Raw genomic sequence first — 24,688 nt, forward strand, 5'->3', positions numbered from 1 at the left:
GAACCGGGGTGGAACAGATGGTTCCAGAAATTGTCCTCATGGAGGAATATAATTTGGAATCGACCAAGTAGACATGGGGGCTACGGGACCATACTGGGGCACAGTATTCTGCAGTGGAATAGCATAATGCCAGAGATGATGATTGTAGTGTAGAAGCGCTCGCGCCCCATGAGGAGCTGGCCAGTCTTGCAATGATGTTATTCCTCGCACCCACCTTTGCTGCAGATTTTATGAGATGTTTGTGAAATGACAGAGTGCGATCGAGAGTAACACCAAGATAGACTGGCTGGGCTTCATGCCGGATTCTCATACTGCCAAGCTGCACATTAAGCTCACACGAGGCCGAGGCATGGTGTAGATGGAAAACAGATGATACCGTTTTTGCAGTGCTAGGGATTAGTCGCCATTTTTTACAGTAATCAGATATCAGAGACATGTCTTTCGTGAGTGTTTCCTCGAGGATGTCGAACTTGGATGCCTGAGTTGCACAGCAGATGTCATCGGCATAGATGAACTTCCTTGAAGAAGTTTCTGGGAGGTCATTGATGTAAATATTAAATAGCGTAGGAGCCAGAACAGAGCCCTGGGGGAGGCCACTTGAGACAGGTCTCCATCTGCTAGACTTGTCACCCAGATGCACCCGGAATCTTCTGTTTACTTTAATGATGACTCTTTAGTCACTATCAGGCCACCCCATCAGCTGGGGCCCTATTCAGGGAGTCCTGAGATTCCCAAACAGACTTGATGGGCCTAGAGCTTGAATAAATCCCTCTCTCTATTATTACTGGTCATTTCTATAAGGAACAACACAAAAGAACCCTTTGTGGGCCTTGTCCACAACTTGGATCAACAATGGTAGAGAATGTTCCATCCTCCGAAGGGAGGATGGACAACATACTCTATGCTACACCTGAGGAAGATAGGTCCTGATATTGGGGCAGCTTGGAATGAGCCTACTCATGACCACAGAATGTGAGCTCAGATCTACAGGGATGCAGAGGTCACATAGGCTCCTAAGCTGAATATGGGCCCCAGATCACATCAAACTGATGGGGTTTACAGTCAACAATATTTATACCCCATTCCCGTATTAGGGAGCTACTCTCTTCCCTGATCCAGCTTTCTGTTCCTTTTCTAGCCATGACACCATCTCCCCAGACAATAACTTGGATCCACCTGCATATCAGATTTCAGACTCAGGGGAAAAAAGAAAAAAAAAACTAGTATAGCCACAGGCCCTTTTTAATATAACTAAAATATGCCTACTAGCTATCTACAAAATGGAGGACTCCCCCCAACTCTTCATCTGCACTATTCCAGCCTTTAAGTCCATGATTGTTCAACAATCTGTTTGGCTTTGTATGTTAACTCTCTTTTCAACCACCAAGTTCCAGATGCTAGCATCATGCCGACCAGACTTCCCTGGACAGACAACCCCACCAATGTGTCCTGGAGCTCCACTTCCCCAGAGCCCTGCCCCACTAGGGAAAGAGAGAGGCAGACTGGGAGTATGGATCAACCAGTCAAAGCCCATGTTCAGAGGGGAAGCAATTACAGAAGCCAGACCTTCCACCTTCTGCATCTTACAATGACTGTAGGTCCATACTCCCAGAGGTCCATACTCCCAAAGTATTCTTTAATACTTTCCTATTAAAGAATAGGAAAGCTATTAGGAGAGGGGATGGGATATGCAGTTTTGGTTGGGAAATGTGTGGGGTTGTACCCCTCTTATCCTATAGTTTTGACAATGTTTCCTTTTTATAAATAAAAAATTAAAAAAAATTTTTTTTAATTTTGCCTCCATGGTTATCCCTGGGCTCAGTGCCTGCACTATGAATCTGCTATTTTTTCCCCTTTTGTTGCCCTTGTTGTTTACCGTCATTGTTATTGCTGTTGTTGTTCTTGGATAGAACAGAGAGAAATGGAAAGAGGAGGGAAGACAGAGTGGGGGAGAGAAAGACGACCAGGGACTCACGGCTGAGTGGACGCAGTTCAGCCTTTATTCATGTGGAACACAGCGCAATCTAAACCATCTCTAATCACAATCCTGTCAAGTGTCAGGTCCAGTCTGAAGAGGCTGAATGTAGGATAGGGGGTGGGGAGAAGGAAAAAGTGTGCAAAACAGTGGGGATTAAACCAATGCCCTGGAGGCAGGGCGGTGCTTAGTTAACGGTGGTTATGTAAATAGAATACAGTGTTAAGCAGGGGGGATTAAACCAGTGAAACAGAAGGGGTCTTAGAAGCAGACCAACACACCTGCAGACCTGCTTCACCGCCTGTGAAGCAACCCCTCTGCAGGTGGGGAGCCCGAGGCTCAAACCGGGATCCTTATGCCAGCTCTTGCACTTTGCGCCACCTGCGCTTAAGCTGCTGTGCTACTGCCCAGCCCCCTGGAAAGAAAATTCTAATGGCACATATGAAAGCCTGCAGATCACTAGTGACTTTTTTTTTTTTGCCTGTTTCTAGCTAGAAACTGCAATGTCAAACATGTCCATGTGAGCAGTGACCTCCTGCAGTGTGCGCATGCTCTGTACAGGCATGGCATACAGGCGCTCGCTCGAGTTTACAAACTGTTTTCATCCCTCACGCTACTCTGCCTCATTCCTTATTTTTCTCTGTGATTATAAGGGCACCTTTGTTTAGTCTCTAGGGCTCTGAAGGCAACCTTAAATTATTTCCAGAATAAAGCAGGTACAATATAAAGGGCAAAATATAAAATAGCTCACTTGGGTAGTGGGCCTGCTTTATCAAACCTGCAACCCACATTTAGACAGGGCTCCCACAGCACTAGAGAAAGCTTCATGCTATCATCTTTTCCCCTCTCTCTATCTTTTTTTTTCTTTTCTTTCGCTCTCTCTCTCTTTTTTTTTTTTTTGTTTTCTTACTTATTTTTATTTATTCGATAAAAACAGAAATCTAGAGAGGGAGAGAGACAGAGAAACACCTGCAGCCCTGCTTCACCACTCACAAAGCTTTCCCCCTGCAGGTGGGGACGGGGGCTCGAACCTGGGTCCATGTGCATTGTAACATGTGTGCTCAACCAGGTGTGCCACCACCCGGCCCCTTGTCTCTCTTTTTCTATCTGAAAAAGTCAGCCCGGAATGATAAAGCCCCAGCAACAGCAAGAAAGGAAAGACGTAAGTAAGTAAAAAGACATACTAGTGAGACACATTTTTCTTATCCCTTGAAGTTCACGAGAGTTCACGAGTGTTTACAGGAGTTGATGAGCAGGAAGTTTCATTGTACTGCCCCTCAGAGATGTCTCCTACCTTCAGTTTTTCGTTTTGTGCAGACACTTCATCAAAGTCTTGCCGAAGTTTCTCCAGTTCACAGTGACGGTTCTGAGCCAGCTCTTTGTTCTCCTCAAGCTCTGCATTCATTTCCTCAAACTGAAGAAACACGAAAGAGCAAAAGGAGAATAAAAAAAAAAGGATCTTTAAATCATTCTCAATCTGAAGCTTCCATCTTTGTTGACCCACTCAACAAATGTAGCAAATAGTGAACACAGCCCTAAGTACCCAGCACAACACCTGGCACTTGGTGAATAAAAGAAAAAAAAGAAAGAAAGTGCTCCAAATCTCTGGTTTTACCTTCCGGGCATTGATGGTGATCGTGCCCCCATAGAGACTGCTCCCTGCGCCGTAGACTTTATAGCCTTTGGAATTCACCTAAAGAAAAGACAAAGATTCTTTCCTAAGAAACCTTTATGATTTTATTCTGATCATCAACATTTAAAGAAGGCCATTTTTCCCCCAAGCAGTCACATCGATCCTTTCATTTCTGAATTGAATCTATGAGATGTTTATAGTGTCCAAACTATGAGTAAAAGCACTTGCCCGTTCTAGGACTTCTGCTAAGTGGCGGTTGAGTCTCTGTTCCCTCTTCCGAATTTTGTCAATGTCCCACTGCAGGTCATCAATCATGGACTCCAGGACAGACACTCGGGACTCAGCTGTCTCTACTTTATTCTGCAACTTGGAAAACTACAGCCCAAAAACAGACAGTCAAAAAAAAAAAAAAAAAAACATAGCAAAGACCTGGTTAGAAAAGGAGTGCCTTACATTCACAAGTTCTTTTTATAGTTCTGCATCAGTTACAACCATGAAACTGTAAGTCTCTCGAAAATCCCCGTAGAAGGGGGTGGAAAATCACTTAAGATTCAGTAATTTTTGTATCTCTGAGAGTCACCATTTCCTAGGCACACCACAGACTCATAAGAAAATGTGTGTTTTTTTAAGAGACAAAAATAACATCCTTGAATTTACAAGACAAATACAGGAGACAAAACTTCAAATACACACTAGACGAAGATAGCTACCCTTGCCTACAACTTTGTCATCCCACAATCTCACAAATGGTAATCCATAGAGAACAAAAAGAAGCTTCTTTTTCTTTTTTACCCAGAGCAATCAAAAATCAAATGCTACTAAGAATACACAAGCTTTTGTTCCCTGTTTAACTGGGAGCTATACACCAGCCAGCATTAAGACTTTAATTTAAAACAAAGTTCTTGAGTGAGGGAGATAGCATAATGGCTATACAGAAAGACTCTCAAGCCCAAGGCTCCCAGGTGCCAGGTTCAGTCCCAAATCCCCTACATCAACATAAGCCAGTGCTCTGCAGAGGGGGAAAAAATCTATTATTATTTGTTTATATTAATTGGCACACTCCTTTTGCTGGCTTTTAAAATATGGCTTCACCAGACTTCCCTGGACAGATGACTCCACTAATGTGTCCTGGAGCTCTGCTTCCTCAGAGTCCTGCCCTACTAGGGGAAAAGAGAGACAGGCTGGAAGTATGGATCGACCTGTCAATGCCCATGTTCAGCAGGGAAGTAATTACAGAAGCCAGATCTTAATGCACCCCACAATGACGCTGGGTCCATACTCCCACAGGGTTAAAGAATAGGAAAGCTATCAGGGGAGAGAATGGGATACGGAGCTCTGGTGGTGGGAATTGTACCCCTCTTATCCTATGGTCTTGCCAGCATTTCCATTTCATAAATAAATTTTTTAAAATGTCATCAAAACTGTTAGACAGTCCCCTCAGCAAGATGGGAACATCCCGGGGGGGGGGGGAAGAATACAGGTCCTGAAACAGTATGGCAGAAGACCTAGTGGGGGTTATACTGTTATGTGGAAAACTGAGAAATGTTATGCATGCACAAACTATTCTATTTACTGTCGACTGTAAAACATTAATCCCCCAATAAAGGTAGGAAGAAAAGGAAAAAATGATGGAGATATCCTCTTGAATCAAGGTCAACCTTAATGATCCAGTGGAAATGACGCGCCCTGTCTCTTAAGGTTAAGTTAGAAAAGCCATACAGAATCTGTCTGGTGTTCCTGGGGAGCTCACTCTCTAGAGTAAACTAGCTGCCATGCACAAAGTTCACCTGCTCTACAACTGTCACAGATGTGGAGACATTCTAATGGGCGACTAACATCTGGGCCACGTAACAAATTGCATCAACAAGCACCCATAAGAAGATATCCGGACGTGAGCCCGGCTAAACAAAACACTGGTTTTCCAGCTTGATCACGCTGATCGGGGGAAGAACTAGAACTTTCCATTCCCTCCCAAAGAGGAAAACCTTAAAACGTCTGTTCAAAGCGGAGACATTGCCGAATGTAAGTGCTGAGTTGCTTTCTCTCCTTAAAGCGGCCCTCAGACTCCGGTTTCTCAGGAGTTCGTTGCTTTAGCTTGCCCTCCACGCCCTCTGACACGAAAGCAGGCTTTCAACCCTGCCACAGGCCACACTGAGCTGCCGCCGCTTCTTCCTGACCCCTCACCTCCTGGGACATGGTGCGATGCTTTTCCTGGAGGAGGTCTGCCAGCTCCTGTAGCCGCATGTTCTCCAGAGCGAGAAAGGAATTCAGCTCCTGCACGGCTTCCTCCACTATCATGCTGTCTGAGAATGGAGAACGACCTTAGTTCAGCAGCCACAGGCATGTTTTAAAGCTGTGCATTTCATAAAAGCTTCAACGCAGTATCTCACTTTTCTGCAAAACTTCAGCAAATAGGCTGGGTTTTGTTATCTTCGTTCGGAACACAGGCTAAGTCCCAAAACGTTAGATGACAGACTTAAATAAAAGAGCTAATTTTGCGCTTCTATGGGGGGTGGGGGGGCAGTAGTACAGTGGGTTAAGTGCATATGGCGCGAAGTACAAGGATCCTGGTTTGAGCCCCCGGCTCCCCACCTGCAGGGGAATCGCTGCACAAGTGGTGAAGCAGGTCTGCAGGTGTCTGTCTTTCTCTCCCCCTCTGTTTTCCCCTCCTCTCTCCATTTCTCTCTGTCCTATCCAACAATAGCAATGGCAATAGGAACAACATCAAAAAAGGCAACAAAATGGGAAAAGTGGCCTCCAGGAGCAGTGGATTCATAGTGCAGGCTCCGAGCCCGAGATAATAACCCTGGAGGCAAAATAAATAAATAAGAAAAGGTAGACATAGAGACAGGGTTGCCTAACACCCCCTCCTATATAGTCAGATGCCTTTGAAAATGAAATGGACAGCCCATCTGTAGGGGAAAGTTCACAAGTGGTGATGCAGGGCTACAGGTGTCTATCTCTCCCTTCCTTCTCAATCTCTGTGTTTATCCAATAATGTATTAATTACAAAAAAAAAAAATGGAGAAACTCTATAATTTTATTGAGTAAAACACCCACACCCACAAATCTGCATTTTAGAAACATAGACAAGGTTCCAGAGAGCTCTAGTGTCTTTCTCTCATAAAATATAAAATCAGGGGCTGGGTGGTAGTGCAGCGGGGGGTTAAGCACACGTGGCACAAAATGTAAGGATACTGGTTCAAGCCCCATCTCCCCACCTGCAGGCGGGTCACCTCACAAGTGGTGAAGCAGGTCTGCAGGTGTCTACCTTCCTCTCTCCCTCTCTGTCTTCCCTCCTGTCTCGATTTCTCTCTGTCCTATCCAACAACAACAACATCTATAACAATAACAGCTACAGCAAGGGCTACCACAAGGGCAACAAAGTGGGAAAAATGGCCTCCAGGAGCAGTGGGTTCATAGTGCAGGCACCAAGCCCCAGTGATAACCCTGTAGGCAATAAATAATAAATAAATCTAAAAAATATAACATCATAGAGAAAAAATATAAGCATGAATTCATTATTCACTATCTGAGAATGATAGTATACTATGATCATAATCTAGAATACTATGTTAGGACAATCCTTCAGCTCAAAAGCCAAAATATAAAATATGCACTACGATTTACAAAGGAGGAGGCTGGGTGGTGGTGTACCTGGTTCAGGGCACACATTAGAGTGTGAAAGGTCCTAGGTTCAAGCCCCCAGTTCCCACCCGCAAGGGGCAAGCTTTTCGAGTGGTGAATCAGTGCTGCCGCAGGTGTCTCTCAGTTTCTCTCTCTCTCTCTCCCTGCCCCCTTCCCTCACTACTTCTGGCTGTCTCTATACAATAATAAATAATTTTTTAAAAATTTCTGAGCAAGCAAGAGAGAATGAGAGACGGAGAGAGGGGGGAGACACCACAGCGAATACTCCACCGCCACAGAGCCTTCCTGCTACTCTCCAGGGTCATCCTGTCTGGTGCCAGGGCTCAAACCTGGAGCCTTACGACTGGTCAACGCATGAACCACCTCCCAGTCCCCTCCCTCAACTTCACATCAGACTGTCTTGTGGCTTAAAATGCAAAGCTCTCAGAAGAGACTCGGAAACCACTGTGACAGTATCACTGGCAATGGTGGCGACTAGGATGGCAGGGAGTTTGACTAGAGACCCTTGTGTCGGCCTACAAGTTACATTTGGGCATCAAACACGAGTTCATTGTCTTTTTCCCTTGGCTCCCATGTCTCCTGTTCCTTGTCTAACCTCCACTGTTGAGCTTCCGGGACAAGAGTTCCACTTTTTCTTGCAGTTTGTCATAGACGGTCACGATCTGGGACACAGCTCGACGGGAAGACTCCACACGTTCCTGAAGCTGAGACTCCATCTCCTCACTGGAACTGCTAGCCAACGTAGCCAGGAAAGAGAAAGCTGGTTCTTGCCCTTCACCTGAGGACACAGAGCAGGTGTGTGTGTGTGTGTGTGTGTGTGTGAAATTAAAATAGACTTTACCTCCCATTAAATGGACAGCCTCAGAGCAGGTGTGTGTGTGTGTGTGTGTGTGTGTGTGTGTGTGTGTGTGTGTGTGTGAAATTAAAATAGACTTTACCTCCCATTAAATGGACAGCCTCAGAGCAGGGGTGTGTGTGTGTGTGTGTGTGTGTGTGTGTGTCTGTGTGTCTGTGTGTATGTGTCTGTGTGTGTTAAATTAAAATAGACTTTACCTCCCATTAAATGGACAGCCTCAGAGCAGGTGTGTGTGTGTGTGTGTGTGTGTGTGTGTGTGTGTGTGAAATTAAAATAGACTTTACCTCCCATTAAATGGACAGCCTCAGAGCAGGGGTGTGTGTGTGTGTCTGTGTGTCTGTGTGTATGTGTCTGTGTGTGTTAAATTAAAATAGACTTTACCTCCCATTAAATGGACAGCCTCAGAGCAGGTGTGTGTGTGTGTGTGTGTGTGTGTGTGTGTGTGTGTGTGAAATTAAAATAGACTTTACCTCCCATTAAATGGACAGCCTCAGAGCAGGGGTGTGTGTGTGTGTGTGTGTGTGTGTGTGTGTGTCTGTGTGTGTCTGTGTGTATGTGTCTGTGTGTGTTAAATTAAAATAGACTTTACCTCCCATTAAATGGACAGCCTCAGAGCAGGTGTGTGTGTGTGTGTGTGTGAGAAATTAAAATAGACTTTACCTCCCATTAAATGGACAGCCTCAGAGCAGGGGTGTGTGTCTGTGTGTCTGTGTCTGTGTGTGTTAAATTAAAATAGACTTTACCTCCCATTAAATGGACAGCCTCAGAGCAGGGGTGTGTGTGTGTGTGTGTGTGTTAAATTAAAATGGACTTTACCTCCCATGAAATGGAGAGCCTCAGAGCAGGTGTATATGTGTGCGTGTGTGTGTGTGTGTGTGTGTGTGTGTTAAATTAAAATGGACTTTACCTCCCATTAATGGAGAGCCTCAGAATAATTCCCTCCTTCAAAGCTCAGATCCAGTGAATGCTCACCTCTCTCTCTTTCCTCTTTCCGTTCCTGGTTGCTGTCAGAGTCGGGCTCTGGTTCTGGCACCACAAGAGCTTTTCTTTCCGTGAGCAGGTCCCCTAAGCCCTGCTCCAGATCGTAACGCTTAAGGATGATGCGGATGTTTTCGTCAAACTGGGAAGGGTGGGCGAAGTTAAGGGGTGGGAGGGAGAGAGAAAAGCAAAATAGAATTAGGAAGTGAGAATACTAGGAACGACAGAGCTCCAGTAAAGACGTCGCCCAAGAAGCAAGCTCGCTACCTGAGTCCAGTACCGATTGACGATGAGGAGGGAGGCGTCGTCCGTGGCCTGTCGCCGCTCCAGCTGCTCAATGTGTTCCCGGAGTTCGTCTTCAATGGCCTGACGCTGGTCCAGCATCTCTGCCAACTTGCGGTTTTTGGTTTGCAGTGTTCGAATGTCTAACTCCTCCTGCCTCGGGGGAATGGTCGTATTAGTCTCCACAGAAAAGTTAAGTCGGCTGCTTTAACTCGGTATGGGTGACTAGCTCACAAGCCATTTCCTATGAATAAAGCTATCCATGGGAGAAAACTTTAAAAAGGTAACTGAGTAAGTAGGAACAGAGAGGAAAGGAGCTAGGATGATGGGGGGGAGGGAGGTGACACACAGAAACAACAACTTCAACCTCTCCCATCTTGCTGTTCTAGTCATGTGAGCTTCCACACAGCTATGCCAACGTGAAGACTGAAGGTCCATCACCTCTGCCCACGCCAACACTGTCGTCTACCAACTAAAAACCGCCCTTCTCCACACATTCGAGACTTTGCTATCTGGCCCCACTCTGTCCTGGCCCTACACACATACATATTTACGTGAATACACTTTGACAAATACCGTGTATGTGTTTATGTTTCAGAGTGCACAGGTGGGCAAACCGACCAATCCTCTCACGTAGAAGCTATTTTATATCACTTAATGTAATCTAAAAATTCCTCCTCCACTGTGCTTTATTTAGTCAGGGGTGCTTCAAAAGTCACATCTTATGTCAGGCTCAGACAAAAAATAGTAAAGTCATGGGCCCTTTGGAATATACCTAAAATACACCTACTAGCTTTTGTCCAAAACGGAAACCACCCCCAAATCTTCATCTGCAATATTCCAGCCTTGAGGTTCATGCTTCATCAACAATGTGTATGGCTTTATATGTTAATTTTCTTTCAGCCACCAGGTTCCAAATGCTACTGTGATGCCAACCACATTTCCCTGGACAGATGACCTCACCAATGTGTCCTGGAGCTCCGCTTTCCCAGATCCCCGCCCCACTGGGGAAAGAGAGAAGACAGGCTGGGAGTATGGATCCACCTGTCAACATCCATGTTCAGCAAGGAAGCAATTACAGAAGCCAGACCTTCCACCTTCTATACCCCACAATGACTCTATTCTCTTTTCTTCTATATTCTCTCCTCTTTAAAAATATATATTTCAAAAAATATTATGTGTGTATATGTATTTCACTATATTTTACGACAGACAGGAGAAAGGAAGACAGAAAGGAATCTCCTGTGGTACTATCCCACCATTCATGAAATGTCCCCCTCCCCCACGGCAGCTGGGGGGCAGGGGCCTGAAGTGGGTCCTCACACAAGGTCATGGGTGTCCTCTCTGAGGCATGCCACTGCCACCACCCCTCCGCCCAATATCTTCTAAAGCTACCGTGGCCAGGCTTCCTTTGCCACTACACCATACTGATAACGTTTGCCAAGTGTCAATGAATGTCCTGTCCCCAGAGCTATACAGCCTGGGGCCTCCCCTTCCTTCACCTGTCAAGAGCATCCGAAATGTGTTCTTCATCTGGCTAACTGGATCCCACTGTTCCTTCTGTTTCTACCCTCACTGGCTCCTCTTTTTATGCTCCGGTTAATTGCTTTTCCTATTTTTTTTTAATCTTACTTATTTACAAATGAGAAAGATAGGAGGTGACAAAGAACCAGACATCACTCTGGCACATGCGCTGCCCGGGGATTGAACTCAGGACCTCATGCTTGAGAGTCCCATACCTCATCCACTGCTCCACCTCCCGACCACGGCTAGTTTCTTTGCATCTCCTTAACATGTCACAGTGCTCCTTGGGTCTCTTCTCAGGTCTCCTCTTGATTTATGCTCAGTCCTTATCAAAGAGACTCTGGTCTCAGTGACTTCAAGACCATCTACAAAATGATCCCTCTGGGAGTCAGGTGGTACAGCAGCGGGTTAAGCGCACGTGACACAAAGCGCAAGGACCGGCATGAGGATCCCGGTTCGAGCCCCCGGCTCCCCACCTGCAGAGGAGTTGCTGTGGTGAAGCAGGTCTGCAGGTGTCTGTCTTTCTCTCCCCCTCTCTGTCTTCCCCTCCTCTCTCCATTTCTCTCTGTCCCATCTAACAACGACGACATCAATAAGGACAATAATAATAGCTACAACAATAAAAAACAACAAAGGCAACTAAAGGGAAAATAAATAAATTTTTTTAAAAATGATTCCTCTATAAACAGCTGTAGCTCAGACCTCTCTCCCAGTGCAGATGGCTAGAGCCAACCACCCACCAAATCAGAGATCTAATGAAGGTCTCAAATGTGCCTCCCCAAAGCGGCTTCTCCCGTTCTCCTTTTCAGCCTAGCAACTGGAAGCACACTGTACTTCCAAAACCCTGGGGTCATCTTGCTTCCTTTCTCCAGTAAGTCATTGTGTCCAACCCAACACCAAATTGTGCTAACAGTGTCCACGATTCCTTCCTTCGTGACAATTGCTGCGATCGTTTCTTCCAGCTGACACTTCTGTGCTCCGGGCCAGTCCTGTCTGCACAGGTGTGGTGGCCAGTCCCATTCACACTGCTGGCATTCCTACCTGCAGCACACCTTGGAGTCTCTTCAGTTTTATACTCCACACTCTTAGCCGGCTCACTCCAGCAACCCCAGAGTGCTGAGAAAAGTTGCCCCCTAAGGACAGTCTTCAACCACCAGTAGCAGGAATCAGCAGCATATGCCCCAGTTCTGAACAAACTCTAAGCTGCAGTGCTTACTTTCTGCTTCTCTGGGCCTGGGCGAGGGACCTCTGGCTCGCAAATCCTTTGGTCTGGTCCTGCCAAGGCAACCAGAACATTTCTCTCCTAGCAGCATTAAGTTGCTTACTTGCAAGCTGACAGTTTTGTATGGCCTGCGAATGACGCTCCCCCGTCACTCCCACCCTATAAAATCCAGCAGCTGTGCTCAACGGAGACCACAATGATGAACAAGTAACACTCCACAGATACTTAACTTATTAGATGGACCAGGGTCCTTAACATGCAAGATGAAGGACAAAGTATCATTCTGTGGCAGCCGCACAGAAGAGTCCAGTCACAGTTGGCCAACATGTCATCAACAGTTGACTTCTGAATTCCCCATTTCTCTTTGTCACCCCGGTCTCAAAATAAATCACTGGCATGATTTGATCGGCTATACAAATACTAAGCATCTGATGCTTCACTCCCATCAGTGAGTTCCAAAATATGGGATCCGGATCCAGATCGAAACCTATCACAGCAAGGTTCTGATGTCTGACAGGCATCTTTCATTCCACTGAGCTTTTGGTGTATAATAGCCAAACGAATCTGTCAACTTCATAAGAGCAAGGGATGGTATTCTAGTCACTGTTGTGTTCAACTTATTTTATCTCACTAGTAGCTTACCTATATGGGGTGCATACCATGTTAAACGTAATTATTTTAACCCTTCACAGGGAGGGACTCTTTGCTTTTCTCCTCTTGACCCTATGAGGAGGAGCAAGGAGGTCACACCAGGACACATAGCCGAGCATCCACTCCAAGCAGTCTGGCTTCAGTCTTTCACTCATTTTTAATGATACTCTCAGACTGTTAGTGCCTGGCCCCCAAATGTCCCGTGAGTGAGAAATGAATCTTCAGCTTCCCCTGCTACATGTCTTTCATTGACGCATCCAACTCTCTAAAGAATACAAACACAGAATACAAACACACAGGGAGTGGGGCGGTAGCACAGTAGGTTAAGCGCACACGGTGCAGAGCGCAAGGACCGGCATAAGGATCCCGGTTCAAGCCCCCGGCTCCCCACCTGCAGGGGAGTCGCTTCACAGGCAGTGAAGCAGGTCTGCAGGTGTCTATCTTTCTCTCCCCCTCTCTGTCTTCCCCTCCTCTCTCCATTTCTCTCTGTCCTATCCAACAACAATGATAACAATAATAACTACAACAACAATAAAAACAAGGGCAACAAAAAGGAAATAAAGAAGTATTTAAAAAAAAAAACCAATACAAACACATCTTTGAAAAGAAAAATATCTAACTAGCACTTCATCTACTTGGGGTTATTTTAATTCCCACTTTTTCCCCCCCTTCAAATTGATCCCTTTTGTTCCAAAAGGTGTCTACACATTCTTTCTTTCAGGTTGTAACCAACAGAAGAAGAGCACACTGTCCAAGCACTGCTCCGCATACCGTTGAAGACACACCGCCCAGCTTAATTGTCTCCACCGTGGTCCCTGAATCTTCCACAGCGGTCTTCTTCTCTGGAGGCACAGACGTGCCTGGCTCCGAGGCGGCTCTCTTACTTCCGATGCCTGACATCTTGGCGTGAGACGACACCTTCTCTCCTAGAGAGAAAAGGGGCAGGAGTTGAGGCTAGCCGGGTCATGAGGGGCCACTTTGGTCGTAAAAACTCACAATTTTTCTGGTCAAACCGTTATCCTGAATCTACTCATTCTACACCAAGCAGCATGAGCTCCAAGTTCCTCTTGCACAGAGGAGAAAAAAAAAAGTTTATTATGGAGCAAGAGAGCTGAACTTACATGACAACAAATTTCATTTTTTTATTATTTTATTTTTTTAATTTTTTCCTCCTCCAGGGTTATTGCTGGGCTCGGTGCCTGCACCATGAATCCACCGCTCCTGGAGGCCATTTTTCCCCCCTTTTGTTGCCCTTGTTGTAGCTTCGTTGTGGTTATTATTATTGCCCTTGTTGACGCAATTCGTTGTTGGATAGGACAGAAAGAAATGGAGAGAGGAGGGGAAGACAGAGTGGGGGAGAGAAAGACAGACACCTGCAGACCTGCTTCACCGCCTGTGAAGCGACTCCTCTGCAGGTGGGGAGTCGGGGGCTCGAACCCGGATCCTTATGCCGGTCCCTGCGCTTTGCGCCACATGCGCTTAACCCACTTCGCCACCGCCCGACCCCCGACAACAAATTTCTAAGCATGATGCTGTAAATGAATGAGACGATGAGCAAAGGGTGAAGAAACAAACAAACAAAAAATTATTATTATTATTATTGAAATCTCTCTTCTTAAAAAACCAAATTCAATCTGGCTAAAAAAATTAATTCTATTGTGTTGGCAGAGATCTGAGATGTGCATGTCATGAATCTTTTATCACCTGTGAGCCTCAAGGCATTAAAACCAAGGGTGGGGGGAAGAAGCAAGCTTATTGCTTCTGCCCCTAAAAAGGCCCCAAGGGTGAGTCGGGCTAAGCGCAGGTGGCACAAAGCACAAGAATCCCGCGTAAGGATCCGGGTTCGAGCCCCCGGCTTCCCATCTGCAGGGGAGTCACTTCACGGGTGGTGAAGCAGGTCTGCAGGTGTCTGTCTTTCTCTCCCCCTCTCTGTCTTCCCCTCCTCTCTCCACTTCTCTCTGTCTTACCCAACAACAATAACATCAATAACAAAAACAACAGGGGCAAACAATAGGAAATAAATATTAAAAAAAAAAAAAAAAAGGAAAAAAGACACACACACACACACACACACACACACACCCAAGGACAGACAGAACCGCGCCTAAGGCCTGGCTGCGGTTTCTTCTTCCTTTCCGACTCCGATTCTGTGCAACCCCGAGCGAAGATGGAGCGAGACGCCGGTTCTACCTGCGGGCGGCGCTCCGCGGCTCCGCGTCTTCGGGCAGCTGCCGGGGCCCCGCGCAGGCTGACGATGCTCAGATGCTTCTGCTTTTCTGCACAGCAGCCCTGCCGTCGCCCAGAGGACACAACAGCTCGGCCACCGACTCAAGCTCCCCCTCCACCAGCCACAACAACAACAAATGGGGTTGCAAGCTCAATCAGATCTCGCCTGCAGTGAGAACAGACAGACAGACAGACAGGACAAGGCTCCCGGTCGCGAAAGGGCCAAGCACCATGGCCTCCCGCGCGGTCCCCCCTCCCCGTCCCCGTCCCCCGTCCCCACAGGCCCGGGAGCCCCGGACACTTCGAGCCGCAGAGGGTGGAGACCCCGCGGCCTGCACGGCCTCACTCGGCCCCACTCCGAGATGGAAGCCGGCTCCTCCCGCCGCCAGCAGCCCCGCGGAGGAATTGGAGGGAATGAACTCGCCGAGGCCCGCGTAACCCTTCACACTTGACCCTTGACCCGCGGCTCCGGAAGGCGGGGCTCCGGAGAGGAAGATGGGAATAAATCAGGAAGTCGCTTCCACTGGGCCCGGTGAACCGTCAGACCGGCCGGGCGGAAGTGATGTCAAGGGAGGGCGCCGAGCGGCCGGAAGTACGCGCCGTCTCTATAGCAACACGGGGGCTGCTGGCCAGGAAGTCTTTCCGGGAGTTGCTATTTGGTTGATAAAGTGCCGGGGTCCCAGGACGGTTGTCGGGTCCACGGTGTCGCAGACTATAGCTGGTGGTCCCGTTCATCCCCGGGCAGTAAAAATCCGGCTTCAGACCCCTCAGAAAACTCTAGGATGATTTTTGGAGAAAGAAAAAAAAATCTCAACGATTTGGTGGGGTTTTTTTGTTTGTTTGTTTTCAGGCCTCGTAAATTTTTCTAACAGGGAACGCCGTATAGCCTTGTGCATTAGAAATGCTAAGGGTGGGGATATGTCGGTCCATCTAGACTATAGGTCCTTGACATCTCTATTTATTATTATCATTATTATTGGACAGAAATTAATAGGGGAGGGAAGAGAGAGAGAGACACCTTCTTCTTCTTCTAGCATTTGCCCTTCTTCCGTAGCCAGTCAACAGCGTCAGGTTGAGCCTGATGTAAAGTTTCGAGACCTCCTTTGAATCTGGAGAGGTGGCAGTCGTTGACTATGTGGGTCATAGTCTGTCCGGAGCCGCAGGGGCAGTTCGGGTCGTCTCTGGCTCCCCAGCGATGGAACATAGCGGCGCACCGGCCATGGCCTGTTCGATAGCGATTGAGGAGGGCCCAGTCATAACGTGCTAGGTCAAAGCCGGGTTGACGCTCGCAGGGGTCTGTGATGAGGTGTTTGTTCTTCACCTCAGCTGACTGCCAACTCTGTTTCCAAGAGACTGGAACAGAGAAGTTCAGTGTAGGCGTAGGGGACCAGATTGGGTGACGAGACGTCAAGCGTTGGACAGGGTGGGCGAAGATATCCGCGTATATTGGCAGGTCCGGTCGAGCGTAGACATGGGAAATGAACTTAGATGATGCCGCATCCCGATGGATATCTGGCGGGGCGATGTTGCTAAGAACTGGCAGCCATGAGACCGGGGTGGAACGGATGGTTCCAGAAATGATCCTCATGGAGGAATATAATTTGGAATCGACCAAGTGGACATGGGGGCTACGGAACCATCCTGGGGCACAGTATTCTGCAGTGGAATAGCATAATGCCAGAGATGATGATCGTAGTGTGGAAGCGCTCGCGCCCCATGAGGAGCTGGCCAGTCTTGCAATGATGTGATTCCTCGCGCCCACCTTTGCTGCAGTTTTTATGAGATGTTTGTGAAATGACAGAGTGAGATCGAGAGTAACGCCAAGATAGACTGGCTGGGCTTCATGCCGGATTCGCGTATCGCCAAGCTGCACATTAAGCTCACGCGAGGCCGAGGCATGGTGTAGATGGAAAACAGATGATACCGTTTTTGCAGTGCTAGGGATTAGTCGCCATTAGAGACACCTGCAGCCCGCAGCCCGGCTTCCCCACTCATGTGAGGCTTTCCCCCTGCAGGTGGGGGCTGGGGGCTCGAACCTGGGTCCTTGTGGACTGTGATGTGAGCCGGGACCCCACATGCACACAACTGAAGAAGCCTTTCCCCCCAACCTTCTCCCATCCCCCGCAAGAATGCAATGTCCAAACAGGATTGGCAACCACTGCTTCTTTATATATGAAATACTGACTGTGAGAGAATGGAATCCCCCAAATTTGGCCCAGGCCGTTGAAGTAGAGAAGATCTCTTAGAAACCAGAAGAGATGAAATGACAGCAGCGCACAGGCGGACAGGAAGGTTTTCCTTGAAACTGCGAACCCTGTGACCGCTGCTCTCTCAGCCGTCTATCAACCTGTCCATTGGGCTTCTGTAAACACTGCTTGCTTCTTCCTTGAAAAATAAGAATGGAATGTTCTCCTTGAAACTTTTACCCCAAAGATAAATGAGCAAGGACATGCAGACCCCCACCAGTGATGCAGACCCTCCCCCCCCTTCACTTTTCCCAGAGCGAGGGGAGCAGATCTGTTTTGGTACACTGGCTTTGGGGTCACTCAGCTGAGATTTTGTCTTTGTCTTTTGTCTTTTGGTGTTGTCTCTTTGTACGTATGTAAACTGGCCTTATTTCCAGTCTTTCAAACTTAAGAATAAATTCCTTATACTTCGCTTATATACTGGAGTCGTGTCAGTTTGTGTGGGTTTAAATTAGTTGGCTTCAGTTTGTCTTACTTTGTAATGGGTATGGTCAGAAACAAAACTTAACATGAACCAGACTATAGGATAAGAGGGGTACAACTCCACACAATTCCCACCACCAGAACTCCCGTTTCCCATCCCCTCCTCTGATCGATTTCTCTTTCTTTTCGTTCTTTTTTTTTTTTCCTTTTTGCCTCCAGGGTTATTGCTGGGGCTCGGTGCCTGCACCTTGAATCCACTGCTCCTGGAGGCCATTTTCCCCTTTTTGTTGCCCCTGTTTTAGCCTTGTTGTGGTTATTAACATTGCTGTTGATGTCATTGTTGGGTAGGATAGAGAGAAATGGAGAGAGGAGAGGAAGACAGAGAGGAGGAGAGAAAGACAGACACCTGCAGACCTGCTTCACCGCCTGTGAAGCGACTCCCCTGCAGATGGGGAGCCCGGGGCTCGAACCGGGATCCTTACACCGGTCTTTGCACTTTGCGTCACATGCACTTAACCTGCTGTGCTACCACCCGACCCCCTGCTTTCCTATTCTTTATCCCTCTGGGAGCATGGACCCAGGGTCATTGTGGGATGCAGAAGGTGGAAGGTCTGGCTTCTGTAATTGCTTCCCTGCTGAACATGGGTGTTGACAGGTGGATCCATACTCCCAGCCTGTTTCTCTCTTTCCCTAGTGGGGCAGGGCTCTGGGAAAGTGGGGCTCCAGGACACATTGGTGGGGTCGTCCAGGGAAGTCAGGTTGGCATCATGGTATCATCTGGAACCTGGTGGCTGAAAAAGAGTTAACATATAAAGCCAAACAAATCGTTGACTAATCATGAACCTAAAGCCAAGAATACTGCAGATGAAGATTTGGAGTCTCCTTTTTGGAAAAAGCTAGTAGGTCTATTTTAGATATATTCCAAGGGGCCCATGACTTTACTAGTTTTGCCTGAGCCTGACATCTAATGTGCAAACGCTGCTTCTATGTACTTTTATGCCTCTTTGAAACAGGAACTTGAACCTGGAAAGCAGAGGAAATGCAAATCAGCAGAATTTTACTCTTGTCCCAGGTCTATTGTAAACTAATAAAGCCTTGGTTTTGGTCAGTTCAGAACTGCTTACATGTAACAAAACTAAATGTCTGTGTTTTAATGAAAGATCAACTAATTTATGGTGAAAAATGCTGAGTGCTTCACAGAACTGTGAAAATTTGCTTGAGACCATCAGATATGGGCACAGAAAAGAAAGAGCATTTTTTAAAAATGTTCATTCATTTATTTATTCTCTTTTGTTGCCATTGTTTTTTGTTTGTTTGTTTGTTTTTGCTGTTGTTGTTGGATAGGACAAAGAGAAATGGAGAGAGGAGGGGAAGACAGAGAGGGGGAGAGAAAGACACCTGCAGACCTGCTTCACCACCTGTGAAGTGATTCCCCTGCAGGTGTGGAGCTGGGGGTTCGAACCAGGATTCTGACGCTGGTCCTTGTGCTTTGTGACACATGTGCTTAACTCACTGCGCTACCACCTGACTCCCCAGAAAAAGCAATTGTTTTAGCTGATAAAAATAAAACCAGGAAAGAAGCTAAGGGATGAAGAAAGGTATCTGTGGGCATCTTTGGAGGAAAAAGTTATGCCTAGTCCATTTTTAACTTCTAATAGTGTGAAAACTTTGATCCCTCTATCCAGAGTCTTGCCTGTAGGTGAAGAAATAAAGATCCACAGTAGAAAAACAAGTTTTTAGGATGCCTGGAAATAACACCATGCCTGTCCTGGAAAGAAATAACTATTTCCAAACGGGCTTCACATTTTCCTCAGCAATGCAAATTCCCGAGGACCTGTGTGTGGCGACCCACACACTGAAAAGCATTGTAAGAGACACCAGACACGGGAAACTTCCATCTCCCTTTGACTGCTTTACTTTCGATTGCAAAGGATCACCGAATGGCAAGCAATGGTTGCCTAAACTGAAGTATAAACTGGTGATCTAGAGCTTCCCATGATGCATTTGGCCAACACATATACTTTGGTTAGACAGCACTAGTTGCCCCTTAGGGGGAAAAATATATATGTACTTGCTTACATTTTAAATGCTGATTTTTATTTATTTTTTAACCTGAAAACCCAGATTGTCAACCTCATTCGAACATACTGAAGAGGGAGTCGGGTGGTAGTGCAGTGGGTTAAGCACATATGGTGCAAAGCACAAGGACAAGTTAGGCTCCTAGTTCAAGCCCTCGGCTCCCCACCTGTAGGAAAGTCGCTTCACAGGCGGTGAAGCAGGTCTGCAGGTGTCTCTCTGTCTCTCTTCCTCTCTGTCTCCCCCCTTCTCTCTCAATTTCTCTCTGTCTCTCTTCCTCTCTATCTACCCCCTTCTCTCTCAGTTCCTGTCTCTGTCCAATAACAAAGAAAAATTTTTTTAAAAGAAAGAAAATACTAAAGATCTAGCAGCCCTGACTTACATTCTTCCTCTTCTTTTTGTTTTGGTGCTGGGGATCAAATCCAGGGCCTCACACAACTGAACTATCTCTATACTAAACTACACACACACACACACACACACACACACACACACACATTGTTATTCTTGAGCCCACATTGCCTTGAGCTGAATAGTATGGCCTTTTTTATTAAGGAGGAATATTATCCACAATTTTTTTTAGTCCCTTGGTACTAGTTAAGGTTCACTTGAATTTCATCACTTGTGTTGTTAATATTCTGGTAAATAAACTGCTGATAATAGATGCATAGTGTTTGTTCTTAATCAGCTCCCCTCACCTTGACAGAATACAACCAGAATTTTACTCATGCTTCCATTTGGCCTTCCTCATTCTGTGTGTCTCAGATGAAGCTGATCTCACCTGTGTTTCTAGTAATTTTAAAAATATAAATAGATAGTCCATCCCCCCCACCACCCAGCCAGTTTAATCAAGATAAATTGCTTAGTTGACTGAGTCTAAAATAGTTTTCTGAATTTTTTTGTGAGACAAAATAGCCATGACTTCTTATAGCCCATTTTTTATGATGAAGCCAACAGAGGTAAAAAAAAGAACCAAATGCATTTCAGGGACATGGAAGCAAATCAAGAGTGAGGTTCTCACCAAAGTCAGCCTGCTCTTCTCTGTGCTGGAGAATACATTGAGAAGACAGAACAGCATCACAGAGCTTTTCAATTCTTCTCATGTAAATAACTTTATCTTCCACTGCCCGGTGAGACCTACCTTTTTGAAAGTCTCAGCCACCCATCAGACACCTTCCTAATAGTTTGTCCTAACGCAGAAAAATTGCCTTACCCAAATGAAATTGATGAATGAGGAGTAATATGGGGACTATTTATTTATTTACTTATTTATTTATTTGTTATAAATGAGAAACAAGAGGAGGAGAGAGAGAGAGCCAGAGCATCACGGCCACATATAGCACCAAGGGTCAAACCTGGGCCTTCAAGCTTGAAAGTCCAAGACTTTATCCACTCGACCACAAGACAGGGACTTTAACTCATGGATTACATCTGCTATTTTTGACCAACTTCCACCTTTTCATGATAGTTATCAATAGAAAAAATAAATGATCAAGGAAAAAATAAATTCAGCCCTCATCCACAACTGGAGAACAGTTTTTGTTATGCTGAAATAATACTTAACATCTATGTCACTTACCTTGAAACTTCTCATTACTTAGTTCAACATTGTATAATAATATAAAGTAAAAATACTTTTAAAGGGAGGGGAAAAATTTGTAATGAATATTTGTCCAAGGACTCTCATTTGGCTGGTTACCCATCTTGGGTAACTACACAATTCAGCCACAAGGTGGCAGCAAGCAACACACCTAGCCTAGTTTTCAAGTTCTAATGGCAGATTCCTGTACTTTTGATCATGTCTTCAAGATAATCTTAAAAACCTGGACAGCAAGGCCCGAAGCTCAAGGACCCGCTTAAGGATCCCGGTTGGAGCCCCCAGCTCCCCACCTGCAGGAGAGTAATACCGAGATCTCTAAGAAACACCGAGATCTCGAACTTCCATGTGACTCTTGCACTGTCTTAAAAGTAATCTCAGCACAAGGGCACGCTCCTGCCCCCTCGTGACTGTGGTGTGTAGGAAGTGTTTATTTCTTTCTGAATTTAAGAAGCTCTGCTTTTATTTCAGCAGGGTGGTGACTGGAAGGCATGCTCATTTTCCAACACTTGCAATAACTCAGTGTTGTGGATGAATTGTGTCCTCCCCAAAAATCCATATGCTGATCCCCTAACTCAATATAATGGTGTCTGGAGATGGTGTTTTCCAAGATGAGTCAGATGAAGGCAGGACTCTTGGGTTGGAATTGTGCCCTTATGAAAACAACAACAACAACACCATACCTAGTTAGCTTTCTCTCTGCTCTGTGAAGACCCAGTAAGAAAACCAACCGTCGGGAGTCAGGCAGTAGCGAAACAGGTTAAGCGCACATGGCACAAAGCACAGAGACCAGGCGTAAGGATCCCGGTTCAAGTCCCCAGCTCCCCACCTGCAGGGGAGTCGCTTTGCAGGCAGTGAAGTAGGTCTGCAGGCATCTGTCTTTCTCTCCCCCTCTCTGTCATCCCCTCCTCTCTCCATTTCTCTCTGTCCTATCCAGCAACAATAATCAATAACGTGGTGACCCCAGCAGGATTTTGGGACTATCAGCATACAAATGAGGTCACCCTGAAGAGGGGCTTCAGAGAAGGGAGTGTATAAAAGCAGGGACTTGGAGCACATGAGTCTCTTTGGCTGCTGCTGCTGCTTCTGGTGGGAAGCTTCTTCTGGTCAGGCATCCGCCATGGCTGCTTCTCCTGGGAACTGAACATGTGTGACTGTGCTAGCCGGTAAACTTTCAGACCCCTCTACAGCCATGAGCAACCTTTACCAGAGCTTACAATTGTTCATCTTATGGGACTAAACTTTGATAACCACATTCAGACTTTATAGACCTAGCGTATGCTTCACCCTTGATGATAATTGCTTGTTTTGCCTTTTAACTGTTTCACCCTAATAAACCCTGTATTGATTAAACCAGTTCCCAGCTCCCGCTGTGAATCCTTTGATACGCGCCACAAGCAGCCCCAACCCCCATACCTCTTTTTAAGTTAATTTACAAATAATAACTACAACAATAAAACAACAAGGGCAACAAAAGGGAATAATAAAGAAAGAAAAAGAAAGAAAGAAAACAACCCATCTGGGGCCAGGAGGTGGTGCACCTGGTTAAGTGCACACATTACAGTGTGCAGGGACCCAGGCTCAAGGCCCTGGTCCCCCCACCACCTGCAGGGGGAAAGCTTCACAAGTGGTGAAACAGGGCTGCAGGTGTCTCTCTGTATTTCTCTCTCTTTGTCTCCCCTTCCCTCTCAGTATTTCTGTCTCTATTCCAACAATTCATTAATTAATTTTAAAAAAGAAAAGAAACCCACCTCTTCAAATCAGGAACAGGGCTCTCACCATAAACCCAATCACCCAGCACCTTGATTTGGGACTTCCCAACCACCAGAAATTGGAGAAATAAATGTCTGCTTCACTGATCGTGTGGTGCATTCAGACAATATAATTTTAAAAGCTTTTGTTTCTTTCCTTCTTTCTTCCTTTTTTTTTTTTTTTGTCTCCAGGGTTATCGCTGGGGCTCAGTGCCTGCACTATGAATCCACTGCTCCTAGTGGCCTTTTTTTCCCCATTGTTGTTAGATAGGATAGAGAGAAATTGAGAGGGGAGATTCAGATAGAAAGGGAGAAAGAGAGGCAGAGAGAGAGACACCTGCAGACCTGCCTCACCACTTGTGAGGCAACCCCCTTTGCAGGTGGGGAGCCGGGGGATTGAACTGGGATCCTTGAGCTTGTCCTTGCCCAGCCTCCAAAAGCTTCTGTTTCAATAGCAACAAAAGTATGTTCTAGATGTCAACTTGGTAAGTAACACAAAACTCTTAGAAATTCACAAGATTATGAGATTTACCCCTTTCAGTTTTTCTCTGTCCAGTCAGGTTAAAATAAAATAGGAAGAATAAAAAGAAAAAAAAAAGAAAGGCCTCCAGGAGTGGTGGATTCAGAGTATACTGGCACTGAGCCCTAGTGATAACTCTGGTGGCAATAAAAAAAATTAACTTAATAAATTTTCTTTAATTTTAAATGCACTAAAAAAATGAAGATTCCATAGGAAGGTAGGCTGGAAAATTAGCATAAAGATACCTCCCCAAATGGGCTTACATAGATGAAGTCAGATCAAAACTGCTAACAGTTTAGGACCCACACTGCTGATCAAGAGCTGAAGTGGCTGCAGTGGATAAAGCATTAGACTCTAAAGCTTGAGGTCCTGAGTTCAATCCCTGGCAACACATGTACCAGAATGATGTCTGGTTCTTTCTCTCTCTGTTCCTATCTTTCTCATTGATAAATAAATAAAAACTTTTGTTGCTGAGGAGTTATTCTGATGCAGTCTCCGCCCCCAGGTTTTTCTATGCCCTGCTAAATCCTAGAGTGCCCCCTTTCAACCAATCCTGGCCCTACACGGCACCCCTGGTTGTCGCCCAATAAAAAGCCCCCTCCCCCTCCCCTCTCTCTCTCTGGGCTCTCGGCTCTCCCTCTCTGAGGTCTCGCTCCCTGCTCTCCCCCCGTGGTCGGCCATTGCCGGCTGGTTCCACGTGGTCTGAACCAAACCTCCCCCCCCATCCTATAATAAAGATTTGTGTACCCCTTTGCTCTGGACGTCCGCTCTCTTCTCCGTGGTGCAGCCTGACACCAGACCGCCGCAACAACATCTGGCGCCCATCGTGTTCCGTACCCACACCACGCCCGGCCTGAGGTCTCCGAAACCACCCAGACACAGGTAAGTGGCATCCGCCCACTTCTGTGGCCCCGCGTTTCCCTCCACCATGGGAAATTTCTCATTTTATGAGGAGGTGTCCCAGTCATTATCTCTTAACCTGGGACAGATTCCCGCTGTCATAAAAGGTTTAATTTTCGCTACCCCTTGGATTTTTTTAACTGTGGCCGCCACTTTCAAGATATGTAAAACGTGGTATGC

The 24,688-nt window shown here is 46.3% G+C and overlaps 1 protein-coding gene and 1 long non-coding RNA gene across 4 annotated transcripts in view; one reads left to right on the plus strand and one right to left on the minus strand.

Annotated features, from left to right (window-relative positions):
• Positions 1-15,537, minus strand: part of RNF20 (ring finger protein 20) — a 31,123-nt gene extending 15,586 nt beyond the window's left edge. The window contains exons 1-9 of one of the 3 annotated variants that reach the window (XM_060199078.1): positions 15,352-15,537; positions 13,541-13,692; positions 9,358-9,525; positions 9,085-9,232; positions 7,852-8,034; positions 5,793-5,911; positions 3,837-3,983; positions 3,591-3,668; positions 3,270-3,389 (exon numbers count right to left, since the gene is read on the minus strand). In XM_060199078.1, the coding sequence (XP_060055061.1) occupies positions 3,270-3,389; positions 3,591-3,668; positions 3,837-3,983; positions 5,793-5,911; positions 7,852-8,034; positions 9,085-9,232; positions 9,358-9,525; positions 13,541-13,669 (1,092 nt within the window). In that variant the 5' untranslated portion in view covers positions 13,670-13,692; positions 15,352-15,537. Of the gene's footprint in view, positions 1-3,269; positions 3,390-3,590; positions 3,669-3,836; positions 3,984-5,792; positions 5,912-7,851; positions 8,035-9,084; positions 9,233-9,357; positions 9,526-13,540; positions 13,693-14,837; positions 14,958-15,351 lie in introns of those variants that run through there. The other 2 variants (XM_060199079.1, XM_060199080.1) reach the window with 2 other exon arrangements.
• A 7-nt stretch (positions 15,538-15,544) lies between these two features.
• Positions 15,545-19,742, plus strand: LOC132540825 (uncharacterized). Its single transcript, XR_009551948.1, has 2 exons — positions 15,545-15,816; positions 19,350-19,742. It is a non-coding gene; the product is annotated as an uncharacterized LOC132540825 (long non-coding RNA).
• Positions 19,743-24,688: the final 4,946 nt, after the last annotated feature.

This window comes from Erinaceus europaeus, chromosome 10 (genome assembly GCF_950295315.1).
Source record: "Erinaceus europaeus chromosome 10, mEriEur2.1, whole genome shotgun sequence".
Classification (NCBI taxonomy): domain Eukaryota; kingdom Metazoa; phylum Chordata; class Mammalia; order Eulipotyphla; family Erinaceidae; genus Erinaceus; species Erinaceus europaeus.